Here is a 20,164-nt window from a genome sequence, read left to right on the forward strand (position 1 = left end):
TCAGTTTCTCTCTCTCTCTCAAAAACAAACAAACAGACAAACTTAAAAAAAAAAAGAAATGGGCGGTCTTAAGCTGAGTTTGTAATTTGTTACATAGCACAGAAAACCAACATAACCCATAAATCTATCTAACTGTGCTATAATCCAGCAGCTATTTTCGCCAGCTTGTTCTTAATAGCATCAGTGACAAATGCCTTGGTAAAATTCAGATATGCTATTTTTCATTCTTCTAGTTTAAACAATTGAATAACTATTAATATGAAGAAATAAGATTAGGTTCATGTGCCTTCTTAGTGAACTCCTTGTGATGACTGCTGCTTTCCTGAAAGCTCACAAATTTTCCTCTTCTCAACTTCTTCTCAGGCTTGAAGACAAATTCCCATTCTACACAGTGTGTAGAATCCACCTATATCCTCTTTTTGAAAATAAGGATTACTGTGCTTAACTGGTAGTCTCCTGATACTCTAAAGGTTTTTTTTAAAAGGTTTATTTATTTTTGAGAGAGCAAGCATGAGTGGGGGAAGGGCAGAGGCAAAGGGAAACAGAGGATGAGAAATGGGCTTCGTGCTGTCAGCAGAGAGCCTGATGTGGCGCTTGAACTCACGAACCATGAGATTGTGACCTGAGCCAAAGTTGAACACTTAACCGACTGAGCTGCCCATGTACCCCTAAACTTCTCTTGATTTGAACTGCCTGAGGGCAGAGACCACCTGGGCTTCTTTGCATTCCTCAGAGTGTTAGCATGGCACCTTTGACATAGTACTTACAACTTAAAATAGTTTACGACTGAAAAATACTATTAATATATAATTGCTGCAAATCTTCAGAAGGAGTCTTAATTTGAGCCAAATATTTTCTTTTTTTTTTTTTGAGCCAAATATTTTCAATTTACATGGATGACCTGAATGAATGTAAAACTCAGATTTTATATGCAAGTCATATTTTTCCTCTCCTCTGTGGCCTTATGGTTACTGGGATGGCTATCCATCCATTTGGTTATGACATTTAGGAATAGGAATCTTTGGGGCTCCTGGGTAGCTCAGTCAGTTAAGCATCTGACTCTTGATTTTGGGTCAGGTCATGATCTCATGGTTCATGAGATAGAGCCCCGCATTGGGCTCTGTGATGACAGCACAGAGCCAGCTTGGGATTCTCTCTCTCCCTATTTCTCTGCCCCTCCCCTGTTCATGCTTGTGTTATCTCTCTCTCAAAATAAATAAACTTAAAAAAAATAAGAATCTCTGTGGCCTAAAAAAATTAATCTTGCTTTCAAGGGAGACCAATTTGTAATGACTTGAAAGAGCTAGGCACTGAGAAAGTCCAAATTAAACAAATACTTAATGGACTGCCTTTGACCCTGACCACAAATTCATAGTTAGAACTCTTTCCAAGATGTGGAACTTTATGTCCCCACCCCTTGAGTGTAGGTTGGACTTAGTGACTTATCAGATTATGGTGGAAGTGATGGTAATGTAACTGCTGAGGCTAGGTCATAAAAGGCACATGATTTCCTTTTGTGCTTTTTCTTGGATCACCTGCTCTGGAGGTGGCCAGCTGCCATATTGTAAGAACACTCAAGCAACTTCACATTGCAAGGAACTGAGGCCTCCTGCTAAGAGCCAGTGGGGAACTGAGGCTTCCTGCCAAGAGCCATGTGAATGAGTCATTTTGGAAGCAGATCCTCAGGCCCTGTTAAGGTTTCAAGATGACCGTAGCCCTGGCCAATCTCTTGATACAACCTTATGAAAGATACTGAGTCAGAATCACCCAGCTCAGCCACTCCTGAATTCCTATCTACAGATAGCAAGTGTTTATTGTTTTAAGGTACCAACTTTTAGGGTAGTTTGTTATATTGCAATCAATAACTAATACAAATTCAGAATTTTCACTTACCTTGTAGTATTGTGAAATTCTTGATGAGCTGACCATGCTTGGAGTCTACCAGCTTCATTTCTTCCATAATTACTGATAAGTTGGCTACTTCAGTATCTAACCTTGACCTCATCATGTCTTGTTGCATCCTGAGAGAAACAGAATCCAAACGGATGTTGGCTAGTGTGTTATTCAAGGAGGTCAGATCATCTGTGTGTTTGGTCAGCGTATCTGTGCAAGTGGTCCTGACTTCATTCAGATTGCTGGTCAGCGTCCGCAGGTAGTGGGCAGTATAACTGATGTTGCTAATGATGTTCACAATATCTGTCTCAAAGAGCTGGAAGCGTTCCTCCAACTGGCTGAACTTGATGGCTGTTCTGTTCTCTGCATCCTTGTGTACATCCTGCAGGTCTTTTAGGTTCTGCTCATTGGCTTGTGAGGCTGTGGTGATATTGTCCATCTGACCTGTGAATGAACTGAGCTGGCTGTTCATATCCTCCAGGGTGTCATTGTTAGCTTTGGCCAAGGCGGAGTTATTGGCAGCCAGCGTCTGTAAGCTCTGCACTTTCTCCTTCAGCCAATCAGTATCCTTCTTGGCTTGAAGGAAAACCTGCTGCAGATTTTGGAAGTCGTTCTTGATTCGCTGGATGGCCTGGCTTGTGTCATCCACAGATCGCTGCAGATTAGTGATGAGGTTCCTCTGCTGCAGCTGGGTGAGGTTCAGGTTGTTGAGGTTCATAATGACCACGTTATGAGAGTACATCTGGCTCTGCAGATTGCCCTGCAGCACGCTGGTGTCTTGCTGTAGGTTGGTGACATAGCCATTATATGCTTGGAGGGTTTTGTTTACAGTGGTGATGAGGAAAGAGTTATTCTCCAAAGTTTCTTTCAGTTGACTTTGCCTGTCTACCAGCGCATCCCCACTTGCCTGTAACTTCTCCAGCGTATCTATGTTCTTGCTGGTTTTCTCTGTAATCTCACGAAGCTGCTGGCGAAGATCTAGTATGTCTGATCTGAAGGTAGAGAGTTCTGAGTTGGTGCTTATAGCTTTCTTCCCAGTTTGGTCCCCTGGAATAAGACATGTTTTGTTACTTAGATTGGTGATATGAAGAAATGTTCACATGAGGTCAAAGATCCCAAAGAGACTTAACTGGTACACAATGCTCACTTCAGATATAAAATGGTGGTATATGCAGACTGCTCTGCGTTAGCAAAACCCGTGTGTCTGTTAAAACTGGGTCCTGGGGTAAGTGGAAAGGGTGCTAACTTTGTAAGTGCTTTTCTCAAAGAAGGAGGAGAATCCACCAGATTCTAGAGCACTGGGCAGGGTGTCAAGAAGGAAAAAAAAATCTCTTTATTAAATTTACCATTAATTCCTTCCTTTAAAAATGGAAACAAAAAAATCTAAGGATAGAACAAGCTGGAATCTTTCATTTTTAAAAAATTAATTTCCAGTTTACATTCCCACCATCTGGTACAGCCCCTCTGGAAAACAGTGTGGAGGTTCCTCAGGAAACTAACAATAGAACTCCCCTATGACCCAGCAATAGCACTGCTAGGAATTTACCCAAGGGATACAGAAATGCTGAGGCATAGGAGCACGTGTACCCCAATGTTCATAGCAGCACTCTCAACAATAGCTAAAACATGGAAAGAGCCTAAGTGTCCATCAACAGATGAATGGATCAAGAAGATGTGGTTTATCTATACCATGGAATACTACATGGCAATGAGAAAGAATGAAATCTGGCCATGTGTAGCAACATGAATGGACCTTAAGGGTGTTATGCTGAGCAAAATAAGTCAGGCAGAAAAGGACAAATACCATATGTTTGCACGTATAGGAGGATTAGGAGGAACTTAACGGAGGAACAAGGGGGAGAAGAAGGGGGGAAATGGTGGGGGAAAGGGAGAGAGGCAAACCATGAGAGACTCTTGAATGCTGACAAAAACTGAGGACTGATGGATGTGGGGGGGAGGAGGGATGGGCATGGAGGAGGGCACTTGTGGGGATGAGCACTGAGTGTTATGTGGAAACTAATTTGACAATAAACTATTTGTAAAAAAAATTTTTTTTAATTAATTTCCATAATTATTCAATGTAGTTTACAGCATTTCAAATAGGAATTTACTAGACATTTTCTAAAAGAGCTTTTATTAAAGTGTATTTGTGGTTCTTTTTGATCAGGATTGGTCTTCAGATTTGTAAATGCTTATTTAGTTTTGAGAAAAAGAGAGAGAGAACATGCACAAGCAGGGAAGAGTCAGAGAGAGGGGGGGAAACACAGAATCCAAAGCAGGCTCCAAGCTCTGAGCTGTCAGCATAGAGCCTGACATGGGCCTCAAACTCAACGAACTGTGAGATCATGACCTAAGCCAAAGATGGATGCTTAACTGACTGAGCCACCCAGACGCTCCTGGTCTTCAGATTTCAACTGACACATAGAGTAGTTTTGGGGGGTGGGGAGAATCCAAATCTAAAATTTCTTTTTAACTTTCAACTGTAGACGTCTTTAAATTAAATCATAAGGAAAAATTCAACACACAACACAAAAATTTAATGTCCTCTGGGTGAATGTGAGTTTACAGCAACATCATTCTATTTTTTTAACTTTGTTTATTTACCTTTGAGAAAGAGAGAGAGAGACAAAGTATAAGTGGGGGAGGGGCAGAGATAGACAGAGACACAGAATCCAAAGCAGGCTCCAGGCTCTGAACTGTCAGCACAGAGACCAATGAGGGGCTTGAACTCATGAACCGTGAGATCATGACCTGAGCCGAATTGAGATGCTTAACCAACTGAGCCACCCAGGCACCCCTAGCAACATCATTCTGAAAAGCTTTGGTCATTTAACAAAGAATTAGAGGATTTAGTTTAATGAGTCATACTTGTTGCAGATTACCTAATTTTTTCAGGTCGCTTTCCACTGCTGTGAGCTTGTCATCATAGGTTTGGCGAGATGTCTCCATGCCACCTGTAACATTGTCCATTTTTTCTACAACTAAGATTTGGAAATTAGATTAGTACATACACCTCATAATTTATTTTTCAGTTTCAGCAAAAGGCCATTTCATTACAGAATACAGGAAACAGACTGATACAGAGTATAAATGAAATCAAATATTAGGAAAAAGCCACTCTTTTAGAAAAATAACTTACTTGTCACAAAACCCAGTGATAGTTTATTTGGTTGACTGTTCAACCAAATAACTGTTCTTATGATTCTTAACTGTTCTTATGATTCTGTATTGCCTTAGATGTTCTAGACATTGTTTGAAACTAATTTTTAATTTTTATGTATTATATAAGCTTTCAATCTGTATTATTTTTTCTAGTAACTTCCAAAGGTCAGAGGTATAACACTGATCATTTACAAAATCTTATCATTCATCAGACTCCCTACCATTCCTGGAAGGTGGCACTCAGTTATCTGGAAGGAGAGTCCATAGCAAAGAACACCTAGCCTAAATTTTTTTTTTTTTACAAATAGTTTATTGTCAAGTTGGTTTCCGTATAACACCCAGTGCTCATCCCCACAAGTGCCCTCCTCCATGCCCATCTCCCTCTTCCCCCTCCCACACCCATAAGTCCTCGGTTTGTTCTCAGCATTCAAGAGTCTCTCATTGTTTGCTTCTCTCCCTTTCCCCCACCATTTCCCCCCTTCTTCTCCCCCATGGTCCTCCATTAAGTTCCTCTTAATCCACCTATACGTGCAAACATATGATATTTGTCCTTTTCTGCCTGACTTATTTCGCTAAGCATAACACCCTCAAGGTCCATGCATATTGCTACACATGGCCAGATTTCATTCTTTCTCATTGCCATGTAGTATTCCATTGTATAGATAAACCACATCTTCACCTAGCTTAAATTCTATAAACAGTCTTTGCAGAAGGGACACAGTGTTAGGCACTCTCTTTCAGGAGGCCTGAAAAATCTGCTTCTCCTTAGTGACAAGTGAATCTGTAGTTATCAGTTCCCAAAGAGATGCCTAAGTAGGTTTCCAAACAACGATCTATGAAGAAGACTTTTCCTTTTTTTAAATTTTTTAAGCATTTTCTTGATTGTACATGATAGAGAACGAGTCAGTGATACAATGTTAAATAAAAGCTTCTGTTATCTTTGTTCTCAGAAGGTAGTCATTCTCTATGGTTGTAAATATGGTTTCTTTCTAAAATATCTATTAAGATTGTATTTCTCCAGAAGTGACTCCTGTGAGATCCAACCTCTAGCAGCTTGATATCGAGTCTTTCTTGGTATCAATGGTTTTCTGAAAATAAGGACTTTATTATTTTTTTTTAAGCATGAATACGTTTTGTCTATTAATTGTGAGGCAGTGGAGCTAGTTTATTTTTATTTATCAAGTGACCCACCCATGCATGACTGTGTGAGAAGATTCTCCTGGCTCCTATCAGGAAGCAAAGCACACTCCATGTGTCTGTATGACCTAAACTGAACCAGCCCTGTGGCGCATAGCACCTTCCCTGGAGAACCTTGCCTGCTCTCCCTCAAGCTTCTACAGTGTGGCTATAATGAAAGAAATGTGTGCATTGTACCAAATACTTTCTCACCCAAGCCCTTCCATGTGCACTTCTTTCTACCTAGAATGTCCTTCCCTGGACTCTCCACCACACTAACCCCTACTTCAAGATTCAACTCATTACTTTCTGTGGGAAATCTTTGCTGCTGGGCATCTTGCAGAATTCTTTTGGCAAGTAGCCCTTTCCCTACTGTAGGACTTCCTTCACTGTGTTATCATGGCTTGTTTTCTATTAGATCCTTTAAGGCCGGAAAATTTGTATTCAGTTTTATCCGTACCTCTTAGTGGGTGGCACTTAGTAGGCATTCAACACATATTTGTTTATTATGCTCTTTATTTAAATAAGTGAGAGTTTGCCTGCAGGAAACTGAAGCCTGTGAAAAACTGGCTGAGCTAGACACACAAACCGGCCACCCCAGGGAAGCCTCAGCACTGGCAATGAGTACAACATCCGGTTGAATGATGATTTTTTTTTAAGTGACTATATAGACAAGAGAGGTATAGTTATAATAATCTGTACCTTAGGATTGTTAGATAGACATGCACATTCATAAATCCCTGAAACTCTGAACAAAATGTTTCATCTGCATTTTAGCAAAATTAAGCTTTTAAAAAATAAAGTATAAAATGTTTATGAGTTAAGATTCAGTTTTGATCCTCAAATCAAAACACAAGCCTCAGTCTGTCCTCAAACCACACACAGGATCTTAAGTCCTGCCCTTTTTTCCCCAGAAGCCGAAGAAACCTCTAAATATGCTGACAGGCAGTTATTTTTCTATCCTCTCTAATTTTTCTTCCATTTTAGTTTTAAAAAACACAGAACTTTCATGGACAGATAATTCAGGTTTGCGCAAAGGAAATAAATACATTCTCTACAAACAAATAACAAACCTGTTAGGTTTCTCTTTTGCACAGCAAGGAAGCTATTTGCCCTGGCCACAAGTGCTAATGAACTGGTTACACGCACTGGGGTGTGTGCGTCTGTGTTTAAAAATAGGATCTGGGTATAAAGCTGCAAACTTCTGGGCTGCAAAGCTAGCAGCTTGGTATTGCATAAACATACAGCTTGGCTGATGGACATCCAGAACCAACACCTGCTGTATTTGCACACAGCATTTTCATCGATTTTTATTTACTTTTAACTTATCAGCACAAGTAGTCAACCAGGAAAACAGTGGCAGAGCCATCCTCTCTTAGACTAGAAACTCTTAGTCTGTCGATGCAGATCCTTCTCATGTGAGGAAAATAAACATAAAACAGAAGAGCTCCTAGCAGTCTGTTTTTTCATGGGCTCCCCTTTATCGCTGCTTCAGATATTATACCTAAAGGGTTGGCCCTCTTCAAGTACCCAAAGCCTATTTCTCTAGGATAATCTGACAGTAATCCCTTTTCTACAAAAGCAGTTTGGCACCATCCCTTGGTCTGGACCATCAACCTCCTTGCCTTTTAGTTCTACCCATCCTTCAGGGTCCACTCCAAGATGACCACCCCAACTGCACTAAGCCTTCCCAGATGACTGGATTCCATACCACACCAATAAGAACACCAACAACAGCCTCTATTTATTGAGGGCCTACTCTTTGAGAGGTGCACTGTACCATCACTGCAGTTAATCCTTAAAACTGCTATTTTATAGATGAAGAAATTGAGGCTCAGAGATGTTCAGTAGCTTGCCCAGAGTTACACAGCTTGTAAATGACTAGTGGGGCTGGCAGGCCAGGAGATCTAATTCCAAAACCCATGCTTTCCCTATAATTCCACATTGCCTCTTATTTACTATTCTTTCTTCCTAAATATGGTTCCTTCCCACAAGAGAAATAGTTCATGGTCCAGGCCCTGGGGACAAGGAACAGCAGCAGGGCACAGAGCTCCTGCCTGGTGCTCACAAGTGTCTGCCCAGACTGACTAGGGGATGTTGGGGTCGGGGGGGGAGACACATCCCTGCATTGGGACCTGGGACTTCTGGGAATACCAGCTACACTCCCCTGGAAGGTAACAAAGACATTTCTACCTTGAACACTGTTTCAGGTTTCATTACAAAAATACAGGAGATCTGGTTGTACAGTGTTACCCTGGCTTCTAATGTAGCCACTCAGTGTGATTTGATGCACATTTGGAAAACCTACTTATCCAGTTGTCACTGCTAGTTTAGAAGAGCTTAGCAGCAAGGTAGACATTCTGTGACTAAGAATGTTGAGTTATAGGAGATTCTGCTTGAGAAAAATTCAGATTTCTTTCTTCTTTAGCCTAATTACCTTAAGATGGATGACTGCTGGGCAAGACAACTGAGTACAATTTTCCTGTTCAGGGAATAGTTTTGGAGGAAACACAACTCACTGCAATTAAGAGATGGCTTCTTCCATGGAAGCTCCATGACTGAGGATAAAAAGTCCAAGCAGAGAATGCTCCAAGCTGAAATAGTCCAGGAACATGCTTTCTATAAAGTAGTTCATGAGTGTCATGGTCGCAGCCAGTGTACAGACCTGTGTGGGTGACTCAGCAGTTCCCTGACCTGTGCAGCAAATTCTCTAGAAGGAACTTAAGTTATATCCCAACTTGTAGCTGTCTGAGTGACATAAAAGGAGAAGTAAAAATACAATTTTGAGAAAAACAGTATGGAGATGCCTTTGCTAACTCTGATACATAAAGCAGTTTCTATTTTATTTCCTTTCTGACTTCTCCTTCATAGAAACATCTTCTTTCTCTGAATATTCTTTCTTCTTCCTTTCTTTTTTGAAATGGACAGAGTTTCTCTAGACTTCAAAGGGAGACATGGGAAGGGAGAACTAGGTCTTATCTTTCTGCCTCTTACAATGTGGGGTTACCAGAATCTTATTAGCAAGAAAGAAGAATTGGTGTGCAAGTAAAGAGAAAACACACCTGGAAAATATCCACACTTTAGTTCATTAGGACTATGTTTGGAAACCAAAACTGCATGTTGTATTATCTTATATTTTGCAGTAGATGCCTAAGGGATGGGGGCCCCTGAAGGAGGAAAAAGGGGCAAGACTATCATCTTGTGTCCACTTGTACTTGGCTCCTTCAAACTCTCCCCACTTCATCCTGGAGAGATTACACCCACAGAGAAGGCCATGCTGATCTTCAGGATTTTAGGCTTACAGGTAGGGCTCTGAGTGATAGCAATGCCTTAAGTGCAGAATGGTTTAGAGTCCCTGGGAACTGCCTGATAGTCTTTACAGAAGTCAGCCCTGATCTACCATCCATCCATCCATCCATCATTAATTTATTCAGTAAATTCGCTTGGTCCCTAATAAGCACTATGAGGTAAGGTACTAGATAGGAGATGTAACCAACTAAAGACAGGAGTCTCTGGTCTTCACAGAACTTATAGTTTGGGTGGCGAGACAGACAAGCCCAATGGCCATAATGATACAGTGGGACAGGGGTTAAGTGTAAATAAAGGAGTGCTGAGGAAACGAATAGGAGGGCACCTAACTCAGCCTTCCGGGGCTTCTCACTTCTCCCCTCTGAGTGAGACATGAGGGGGAAAGAAGGTGTCATTTTAGCTACAGAGCAGAGAAAATGTGTTCCAGACAAATGGACCAGCACACGCAAAACATGCCAGAGCTGAGAAGGTCTTTCAAATGTCATAAAAATGGAAGAAATATCTGTACTTTAAAACAAACAAACAAAAAACCAAAACCCTCCTTTCCTTTGCATCTTTCTGTATAATTCTAAAGGCATAAAGATCCAGATCTTACTTCTTTGCAATGGTAAAATTACAAAATCCCATATGGTGATATGCTCTTCAAACCTTCATCATCTCTCTTTCCTAGTAAATATTTGCTTTCGTGATATCACATAATACTGAGCCCTAAAGGTACTTATTAAATGGCTGTTTGCCAAGCTTCTCCTTTATCTGCTGAGTTTGCTGGAAAAGTCAAGGAGAAGTGAGTAGTGACCTAAATAATTTGGTAAAGGAGGAGAGCCAGTCTGAATTACCTGGGACATAAAAGACCCTTCTTTTCCTCACTGGGATCCCTCCCCCATTCCCTGTCCTGCCTTACCACAATTTAATAACCTTTCTTAACACTTACTTTGTTAATACTAGCTTGGATTAACTAATCACAAATGGGTAAAATTACCTGGTAATTTCTCAAATTTCTACTGCTCAAATTCATCAGTCAACACACTACAGGATGCACATAATTTTCCATGTGTGTGTCCTCAGAGATGAGACTTCCAAGCCTCACCAACACTAAGTATTTTTAACATTTTACCATTCTAATGGCTACAGCTGTATAAATGCAGGTATGAAGAAGAAACACAGAAATATAGCCACTATCTAGTATGACTAGATGGACAGGTGGTTCAATGACATCATCTTTGCTCATCTCAATCACCTTGAAAAATGGCATTATTAGTTGCCATTTTAAGAAATAAGAAACTCAAAGAAGTTATGATTCATACCCAGGTTACACAGCCATGCAGAGAACTTAGTTCTAGGCATGGAACTTATGCCTAGTATATCAGCAAGCACTTAGCAAACATTCACAATTATATTACAAATGGCAGACTCAAGAATGAACTTGACCATTTGGCTCCAAAGCCCATTCTCATTTCAACACAGTGGATTTCCTCAGGAAACCTCTAGTCACTGGGAGAGAGGAGATAGGAGTTAAAGGCTGGGGGGAATTCACTTTGAATCTTCCTCTCCCCAAGGAGAGAAAGTCTAAAAACCAAGAACACGTGGGAATTCTCCACTGTTAATCTGTCAGTTCTGAGGGAAGGCAGCCTGGATGGCTGCTGAGTGAAGGTTTTGAAGATTAGCAGACCCCACATCTGCCGCTTGCTGAAACCAGATGACATGCCTGTCTCACATGTCTTTGATGGAACGGCTTCCATGGCTGTTTTCTGTAAAAAGGTTTATGTAGCTTGTGATTCTGAATCATGACACCTTTTACCTGCAGTGTCTGGAATAGGTGTGGCGGCGGCAGTGGTGGTGGTAAACCCGCTTTGTTTGCAAGTGAGGGTTTCAGGCAAAAATCCTCCACTGACCTGAAACCAGACACACTGAAAGAGTACCTAACATCCTATAAAGTATTGTTGAGGTGGCAGTCCTCCCTCTGTGTTTAACTTCTGCAGGGCAATAGTTTTATGGAGCTATATAAACAACAGTGGTCACAGTAAATGTGCTGAAGAGGAAAAAAAGGGAACTGCCTGCCCAGTCCCTGTGTAAAGTAAGTCGTATCTCTGGAGACTGTGTTTGGCTTACCCTGTGTCAGTACAATTTTCCTGTGTGCTGACTCCAGGGTTTCCATAGGACTTCTTAGAGAGAAGATGAAAAAAACACTGAAGAGGGTGGAGCAAGAAACAGGTAGGAAAATGCAACAATGAGGAAATACCTTTATAATTCATAGAGGACCTTTATCATTGTTGAAATGAGTCAAAAGGAGTCTGATCCCACAAGAGGCTCAATACACAAAGTTTATGATGTTGCTTACTTTTGCATTTGAGTTGAATTAATGAGATACTTCATACTTGCAAACATGGGTGTCTTTTTTCTTCATGTTTAAATTCATAAAGAAACCCTGCTATTTGGAAGGAAAAAGGAAAGAGTACTTACCTTTGTATCCCAAAATGGCTACTGTGATTGTTAGCAAGGCACACAAAATGTATAATAATATAATAGAAAACTTCAGTGCCCAGTTATTTTTACATTTGGTACACTGCGTTCCTTCCTGGATACCTGTAAGAGAAGTCAGATTTTAATAATAGTAACCAAAGATCTCATTTTGAAAACTATTTTTCTGCATGTTGTTTCAAACACTATAATTAGAAATAATTTTTCTGGGGCTCCTGGTTGGCTCAGTTGGTTAAGAGTCCAGCTCATGATCTCAGCTTAGGATTTGATCTCAGGGTCTTGAGCTCAAGCCCTGGGTTGGGCCCTATGCTGGGCATGGAGCCTACTTAAAAAAAAGAATAAATTTTCCATATGCCTTACTATAGGATGAGTGGTATTATTTCTTAAAGTTTATTTATTTATTTTGAGTGAGAGAGATTGAGAGAGAGAGAGAGAGAGAGAGCGAGCACACAGGGGAGGAGCAGAGAAAGAGAGAATCCCAAGCATGCTCCACACTGCTCTGCACCAGCAGCTCAGAGCCTAACATGGGGCTTGAACTCATAAACTGCATGATCATAAAAGATCATGACCTGAGCTAAAACCAAGAATAGGATGCTTAATTGACTGAGCCACCCAGGCGCCCCAGAATGAATGGTATTTTAAAATTAAACATACCACTTTAGCAACATACACACTATGAATAATGCCATTATGTTGTAATTATTTAATGTTGTATTTAATGATGACTTGGACGTATGCATATAACTTTGTCTCAGAATAATTTCAGATCAAATTTCATTATAATTTCAATAAAAATCACTACATGACAAAAATTATAATTTCAGTAAAAATCTCTACCTGACAAAAGACTTTAAACACCCAAATTTACTTGTTTCAGCTATTATTTGACCTATCGCAATTCAAACACAACCAACCAAAAAAAACTGTGACCTGTCCCTTAATGTTTGTTTTAGTGCTATGCTTGCGCTAGTTCCTACTGGCTTTACAAGAGTCAACTGTTAAGTTTGTGGGAATTTGGGTAGCTGGTTGTTAAACTGTTGGTAGCTTGAAGTCAGCCCCGGAGGGAGTGTTTACACCATGGAAATTGGCAACCACCACAAACTGTAACACGCATTCATACCCCTCACCCCCACCCTCCTGACGCTGAACTGGTTTACTATGCCACTGGCTGTAATGCACTATAACCTACAGCAGAAAATATAGGTAACTTCATGATTAAAATGCTCAATATATAACTATTTTGGCACATTATATGTATACAGAAAACAGACATTGATCCTTATTTATGTTATCACAGTGACTTGAGTAACAACCAGGAAACTAGAAAAACCAGACATTTAAATAAAGTTTTTTAAATGTTTTATTTATTTTTGAGATAGCATGAGGAGGGTCAGAGAGAGAGGGAGACACAGAATCTGAAGCAGGCTCCAGGCTCTGAGCTGGCTGTCAGCACAGAGCCCGACGCAGGGCTCGAACCCACTAATCATAAGATTGTGACCTGAGCTGAAGTTGGATGCTTAACTGACTGAGCCACCCACGTGCCCCAAAACCAGACATTTTTGATGAAAGGAGGTAAATCTTTACTGCTTATAGTTCAACTTTTTGAAAAACATTCTAGTTTAAGTGATAAACCACCATCACTTCTGCAAGTGACTCTAGAAACTAAGCTATAAAAAGGGAATTTTGCATTAAATTGATTAGAAACACAGAAGACAAAAGACAGTGGACATTTAAATGTGAAAATCACATTGTAAGAAATATTGGGAGATCCCTTGTTTTCTTCCTATGTGTGTCTTACTAACAGCGTCCCACAGGAGCAACAGCACGTAAGTACTGATCTCTTATAATTGTGCTCAATAACTTTTGATGGGTAAGTCGTGAGGATTAAGCTACAGACAAAGTTCTCCCCCCCTTTTGGTTTGCAATTTTACGCATAGTGCCCTTCTTCAGTGAAAAGAGTTCTTCAGCTGTGTTTAATGCAAAATGATGAGAGAAACAGCATAGAACAATGACTCCATTTTAACTTTCAGGGTTTAACCAATCCCTCTAGTGTTCTGTGCTACAGACCCAAGGGGAGGGGGTTCAGCCCATCTGTTCCATGACTTAGAGCAGTGATTCTCAAGCTCTGGGGTGCATCGGACTCATCAAAATACAGCCTTTCTAATTTAGGAGGCCTGAGAAGGTGCCTGAGAATTTGGATTTCTAACAAGTTCCCAGGGTATGCTGTCACTGCTAGTCTGGCTACCCTGCTTTACAACAGTGCTTCTCAAACTGTAAAGTGCTTACAAAATACACTGTTAAATGCAGATTCTGATTTAGAAGGTCTGAAGTAGGAGCTAAGATTCTGCATCTTTTTTTTTAATTTTTTAAATGTTTTTATTTATTTGTGAGAGAGAGAGACAGCGTGAGCAGGGGAGGGTCAGAGAGAGAGGGAAACACAGAATCTGAAGCAGGCTCCAGGCTCTGAGCTAGCTGTCAGCACAGAGCCTGACGCGGGGCTCGAACCCACGCACGGTGAGATCATCACCTGAGCCAAAGTCAGATCCTTAACCGACTGAGCCACCCAGGCACCCCAGGAGTTAAGATTCTGCATTTCTAACAAGATCCAGAAGATGCTTAGTTGGAGAAACTAAGAGCTAAGGTTTGAGAAGAGCTAAGGTTTATTGAGAAGGTATCGTGCTGGATCAACCTTTGAATAGCCAATCCCTTGAAGGTGAAGCTGTAAAATTAGATTCAATGGTCAAACAGACCTAGAGAAAATCAACTTCTCTCTCTTTTTTTTTTTTTAAATCAGCTTTCCTATGTCTTTTACTCTGTTTCCTTTCTATCCTCCTTCTTTAATTGCCACCTGTATGTCTCCATACCACCTCTCCTGTCCAAAACTGACCTTGGTACCACCTTCGCCAAACCAGATCTCTAACTTGCACCAATGTCCATATTTCCATCCAACCTAAATACTACCACTATCTGAGTCCCTCACTCAAAGACACACTCACGTTTTCTCTTGTACTTATTCTTTAATTCACTCAGTTGCCAGGCCCTGCAAATCCCTCCTGGGGATATTTTTATCACGATTATCTCATCTCTAGCTTACTGCTGTTCATTTACTGCCTACACTGTACCAGGTTCTGAGCAAGGTACTTTCCACACAGCATCTTTATTTGTAACAGCCCTTCAAGGAGGCATGGCAGCGAGAGCTGAAATGACATCCCACACACATCACAGCCAGGATTCAAACCTGGGTCTGTCCAACTTCAAACGCCATGATCTCACTTTGCTATGGTGACTCTCTCTGGTCATCCCTTCATTTCAATTTCACTGACCCTTCATCTCAGTGGGAGCTTCCGCTTCCATTCTCACTGGAATCCAGCCTCACCCTGTGCTCAGATGCTGCTGTCCTCATGACAGTGCCAAAGAAGAAAAAAAATCATCCTTGAATAAAGGATAAACCCACACACACACACACATCAACTCTTAGTTTCTCTATAATCTGGCAGTTTAAAATCAAACAAAGAGCCCTTACATCAGCCAGAATGAAAATATTTTTGGAATTGGAGAGGGGGTAAGTGTAAGTAGACCCACAAACACGCCACATCTCATGTTCAGAAACCATAAACTTGCTTTGGTGGCAACTATAAACACAGAAGGATGATAGACACAGCAACGCTGGACCGACCTCCCTTGGAAATACTGGATGACATTTTTATGACTGATGTGGGGGGGGTGTTCATTCCTTTTGGATTTTAGGACTGTGGTGGGTAAGCTCTTTATGTCTCTCCAGGGCTATTTCTTGCATTCTATTAGCAGAGCCTCGGAAGAGTTGCTCACAGGGGAGGTTGGGGTAGATAACAGAATCTAGGGTGAAGAAGTTGCTTAGAGGTCATCTGGTCAAGTGTCATTGAGTTATTGATGGGGAAAGTGAGGCCAGTGAGGTAAAGCAAATCAGGAGCCACGCGTCCTCACTCTTAGGGCAAGGGTCTTTCCCTCCCATTCTGACCATGTGTGCTAGTGCTGTGTTTGCCACCAGACATCTTGTGCATGTGGTATTCATGCAGATCTGCTCCCAGACCGCTGCTACTGGCTCACATTCTGAAGAGCAGAGTTATTTCCTCATGATGTGCTTTTCTCACTGCTGGCCTAATCAAGTATTTAATCAATATCAGATGGCATCGCCTGGCCTCCCTTTCCACTTGACACACTTTCTGTGTCTTGTTTTTTCTCTCCCTAGAGACTTATTTTTAATAAGAATTCTGTTTTATCTTTCTCTCTCTGCCCTCTGCTGGGAGGACACCTGGCCAAACATACAGATGCCTACTACAAAGAGATCCTGCTGGCTCACGTAGCTGGGGGACCCCCTCCTCCTTGAACCTAGATGGTCACAAAAAACATTCGAGAGAGATATCCCCCTGTTACCAGCCTTTGTACTGTTTGTTTTCTCAGCATTACTTTCCAGAGACTGGGGACTTTGTTCCTGTTGGAGGGGATGGGGTGGAAGGAAGGGCAAGGGAATCAATCTGCAGAGCACTGGAGAGAAGACATTCTAGTTTAGGAAGTGAAGCAGTTTTGCCGCTGTACCACCAGCACACTCAGTGGATCAAAAAATCTGGCCCAAATAGCACATTTGTGATTCAGCAGGCCACAGACAGATCGTGCCTGAAGGATCCATGCTTTTCCATTGGTTATCCCCCTTAAACTAGATCCCACTGAACTAGATTCTTGGCTCCTGTTTTTAAATGTGTTTTCCATGGTCCCAGTCTTTCTTATGTGAAAATAAGTTTGGGGGCCCAGTGAAGTCAGAATCACTCTGGTTAAGTCCTTGCGTATCCCACAGAACTTCAGAATAGGCTGACAATTTGGTCCCCAGGGCCCAAACTCAAAGTTCCTCGTGTTGCCCTGTTTCCAATAACACATGTTTAAAGTAAGAAGGATGAGGGCCGGGTGGGGCTGCTGACCAGGGGGCTGGTGGTTAGCTGGTTGGAGAGAATAACTGCAACACTGCAGGAATGACAGTGCAAAGGGCCAGAATTCTCCAGCAGAGAATTCCTTTCTGCTGTGGTTCTCCATAAAGAGCCCTCCCAAGTGCTGTGGTCCAGGCTCCAATCCAGTTTGTTTTCCCAATCTTTTTGGAGAACAAAAGGGTCTCCTTCATTCACTATCATACTTGTCTGCCATCACAAGGATGGCTTGTCTTCTGAAATGGACTCGTGCTGATCTATCCCCTTCTTTGTCAGGTGAAGCCTGGCACTGTGGGCAAGTATGGGATACTCCTGGTCTATCCTAATTATCACAAGTGTCTAAAAGAGCTCCGTGGTGTTGCCATAAAGATCACATTACCAGAGACGAGCTTCAAAAAGCTGGTGGGTTGTAAAATCCAGAAAACCACAGGTTTTGATCTGAGATTTGCAGTGACCTTTTCATGTGGGTTTCTTATAGTTATTAATCTACTGCCTGGTGGCATATATTCCCATAAGCCCATGAGAATGATTTGGCTCTAACAGTAAAACTGATGATTCAAATAAATTCCTACAATTAAAATGCCCTCAAAAACAACAAAACAGTAAGAGTTAACATCCTGGTTAGCTATTTGGATATTATGCAATATCATTAGAACAAAAGTTAAATACATAGAACACTTTATCCACAAATAATTAGTTTTTTGCTTATTATAAAGATCATTTACTAAATGACGGAATATGGATTCAGTTAGGAACAATTTTTTTTTATTAATGAGTAATTTAGTTCCCCAAATATAAATCCCAGCCCTGGACACCTTATTATGCCAAGTTGCCTAAACGATGTGGAGAATCATGAAAACGGAAGCAGGACAAAACTTGGGAAGGAAATAACTTTCTGCACAAAATAAATGAAGTCTTACAGCATTTGTGCATTCATAAAAGTGTACTCAAAATTATTTAGAGGAGAGTTTTAGGAGTCTGAAATCTTCAGTACTCCTTCTGAGCTAATATTAATATTCTGCACATGTAAGAAGTATATAGTATTTTCATTAAAAAAATATATACGGCAGTCAGTTCTGGTTTGGGTTTAATGTTTTAAAAAGAGTATGTACTATTTGTTTAAAATTTATCATTAATTCCCTGCCTACTAAAAAAGAACTGTTGTAGGCAAAAGCCAGATGTAATGAGCCACTCAGAGTATATAGTGTCTGCCAGAATATATACTGTCTCAACAGAACACCATTATTTTCTCTTTGTGGTTTTTATAATAAGAAATCCTTTATTATATGAACCATACACAAATGCTTTCAATTCTGAGGAAAGGAATCCGGGCTCATCGGGGAGCTCAACCATCACATTTGTCCCTCCTCAGTGCCCCCCCCCCCCCAACCCTTGGCTCTAGTCCTGTTCATTTTATTCTATGGACACAGAGTGAGCTGTCACCAATCCTGATGATATATTTCAGCAGCCCTGACTACTTCATTATCTGGCACTACCAAACAATATCCTTCTGTGATTAGGCACTGAATCTTTTAATGAAAAGAACTTATGAAAATGCAGCTCCAGCTCAGGCCATCAGAGTCTGTTGTATAATTGAGCCGGACACATACACTGCACAGGTATTTGGAGAAAGGCCACTGGACATTTGTTTTGTGGGTGAGAGTTTGCCATTGCTGCTAAGGCAAAGAGGAACTATTGAGGGTGGCTGCTCTTCCTGAGGCCCTGATATATGCCAGGCACACTCTCCTGGTTACTTATGATCCTTTCCACAATTCTGCAAAGTAGGAAGTCTGACCCTAATGTTATAGAGTTTGGAAAAGTGGGCATCAAAGAGGTTGACTATCCAAGCCAGTGAGCAGCTGAGCTGCAAGCAAACTCGTGGAGTTATCACATGATCGCTGACTTCCAGGAGTAGAAAGCAAAACAAAGTGAGATTAAGGATACCTAACAAGATAAACTGTAGAAAGCTGACAGGTTAGACTTCTAGAAGCACTCTGTCAAAATAAAGGGGTGCAGAAACACCTTTTCAAATGTTGATAGACAAGCCTTTCTCAGAAATGAGCAGTCAACTTCAGTCTCCAGTAAGTTAACTATTACAGGCCTGGGGATTCTACCGGCTGTAATTTCTCTCTATTCTGTGGTGACATACTGAGAAACGAGTTAATTCCACCCTAAATAAATGATCATTATCTCTGTGAGAGGTCAGGACAGTCTTGAAGGTTGACTGGTAGAGTCTGTTGGCCCTTCAGGGGAATCATCCCCCAGTGGTGATGGAATTTTTGGAATGGGGTGGGCCAGGAAGAGAAGGCAGCTTTATAATTTTGAGGCAAACTATGAGACATGCAGGGGGGGCTTGCACAGTTTAAGATTGGAATCAAAACAAGTTGATTGCTCCTACAGAGCTTTCTTTTGAACTTCCAGTATATGACATAGTAGCCACAAAAACCAGTCTCCAATGGATCATTTAACAGGTGGCTCACACCTGCAGAAGTTGGGTGAAATAAGTCAGTGGAAAGAAGGAAGTGCAAGAAGGATTTATTAAATGGTGATAAAAAATTTATCTCTAGCATCTTAACGCCCCCCCTCAATAAAAAATCTGCCTGAGTATATTGGGAGAACCTCTTCACAAGTATCAGCTTGATGCAATGCTTCAGAAACCCATGGTAATTCTCTACTGCCATAATAAGTTCCAGGTGGCTCAAAGTAGATTCCAAGATGCACACCAGCTAGCATCCTCTAACCACACAGGTCTGAAGAACCGTAGGGCCAAAAGGAGAATCAGTTGTCATCTCGGCCAACATCCATCTTACAGTGAGGAAATTATAGCCCAGTGAACTCCACTGTCTGCTCCATGCACAACTGGGCCAGCCCTGACTTTAGGATTCAGGTTTCCCGATTCTTTGCCGGAATTCTAATCTAGACCCCCAAACCCTGCCCATTTCCCCATGCATCTTTCTTGTTACATCCCACTTATTCATTTATTCAAGAAATAAATATAGAGCACCTACTATGTACCAGGTACTGGGTATAATGGTAAGACAACAATCTTGGTCCTTATGGAACTTTTACATCAGTAGGAAGATACAGTAAGGTGTCAGAAGTTGATAAACACTATGGAAAAAAACAAGCCAGGAATGGGCAAAGAGCTGGTGGGAGAGGAGGTGGATGGCAATTTAAATAGTGTGGTCAGA

The 20,164-nt window shown here is 41.2% G+C and overlaps 1 protein-coding gene across 1 annotated transcript in view; it reads right to left on the minus strand.

Moving 5' to 3' along the window:
- Window positions 1-20,164, minus strand: part of COLEC12 (collectin subfamily member 12) — a 205,044-nt gene that overhangs the window by 38,967 nt on the left and 145,913 nt on the right. Inside the window, exons 3-5 of the mRNA XM_039218332.1 lie at window positions 12,001-12,123; window positions 4,776-4,874; window positions 1,894-2,940 (exon numbers count right to left, since the gene is read on the minus strand). Coding sequence (XP_039074263.1) covers window positions 1,894-2,940; window positions 4,776-4,874; window positions 12,001-12,123 — 1,269 coding nt within the window. The remainder of the gene's footprint in view (window positions 1-1,893; window positions 2,941-4,775; window positions 4,875-12,000; window positions 12,124-20,164) is intronic.

The sequence above is a fragment of the Hyaena hyaena genome, unplaced genomic scaffold (genome assembly GCF_003009895.1).
Source record: "Hyaena hyaena isolate Hyena2069 unplaced genomic scaffold, ASM300989v1 scaffold_14, whole genome shotgun sequence".
NCBI lineage: Eukaryota > Metazoa > Chordata > Mammalia > Carnivora > Hyaenidae > Hyaena > Hyaena hyaena.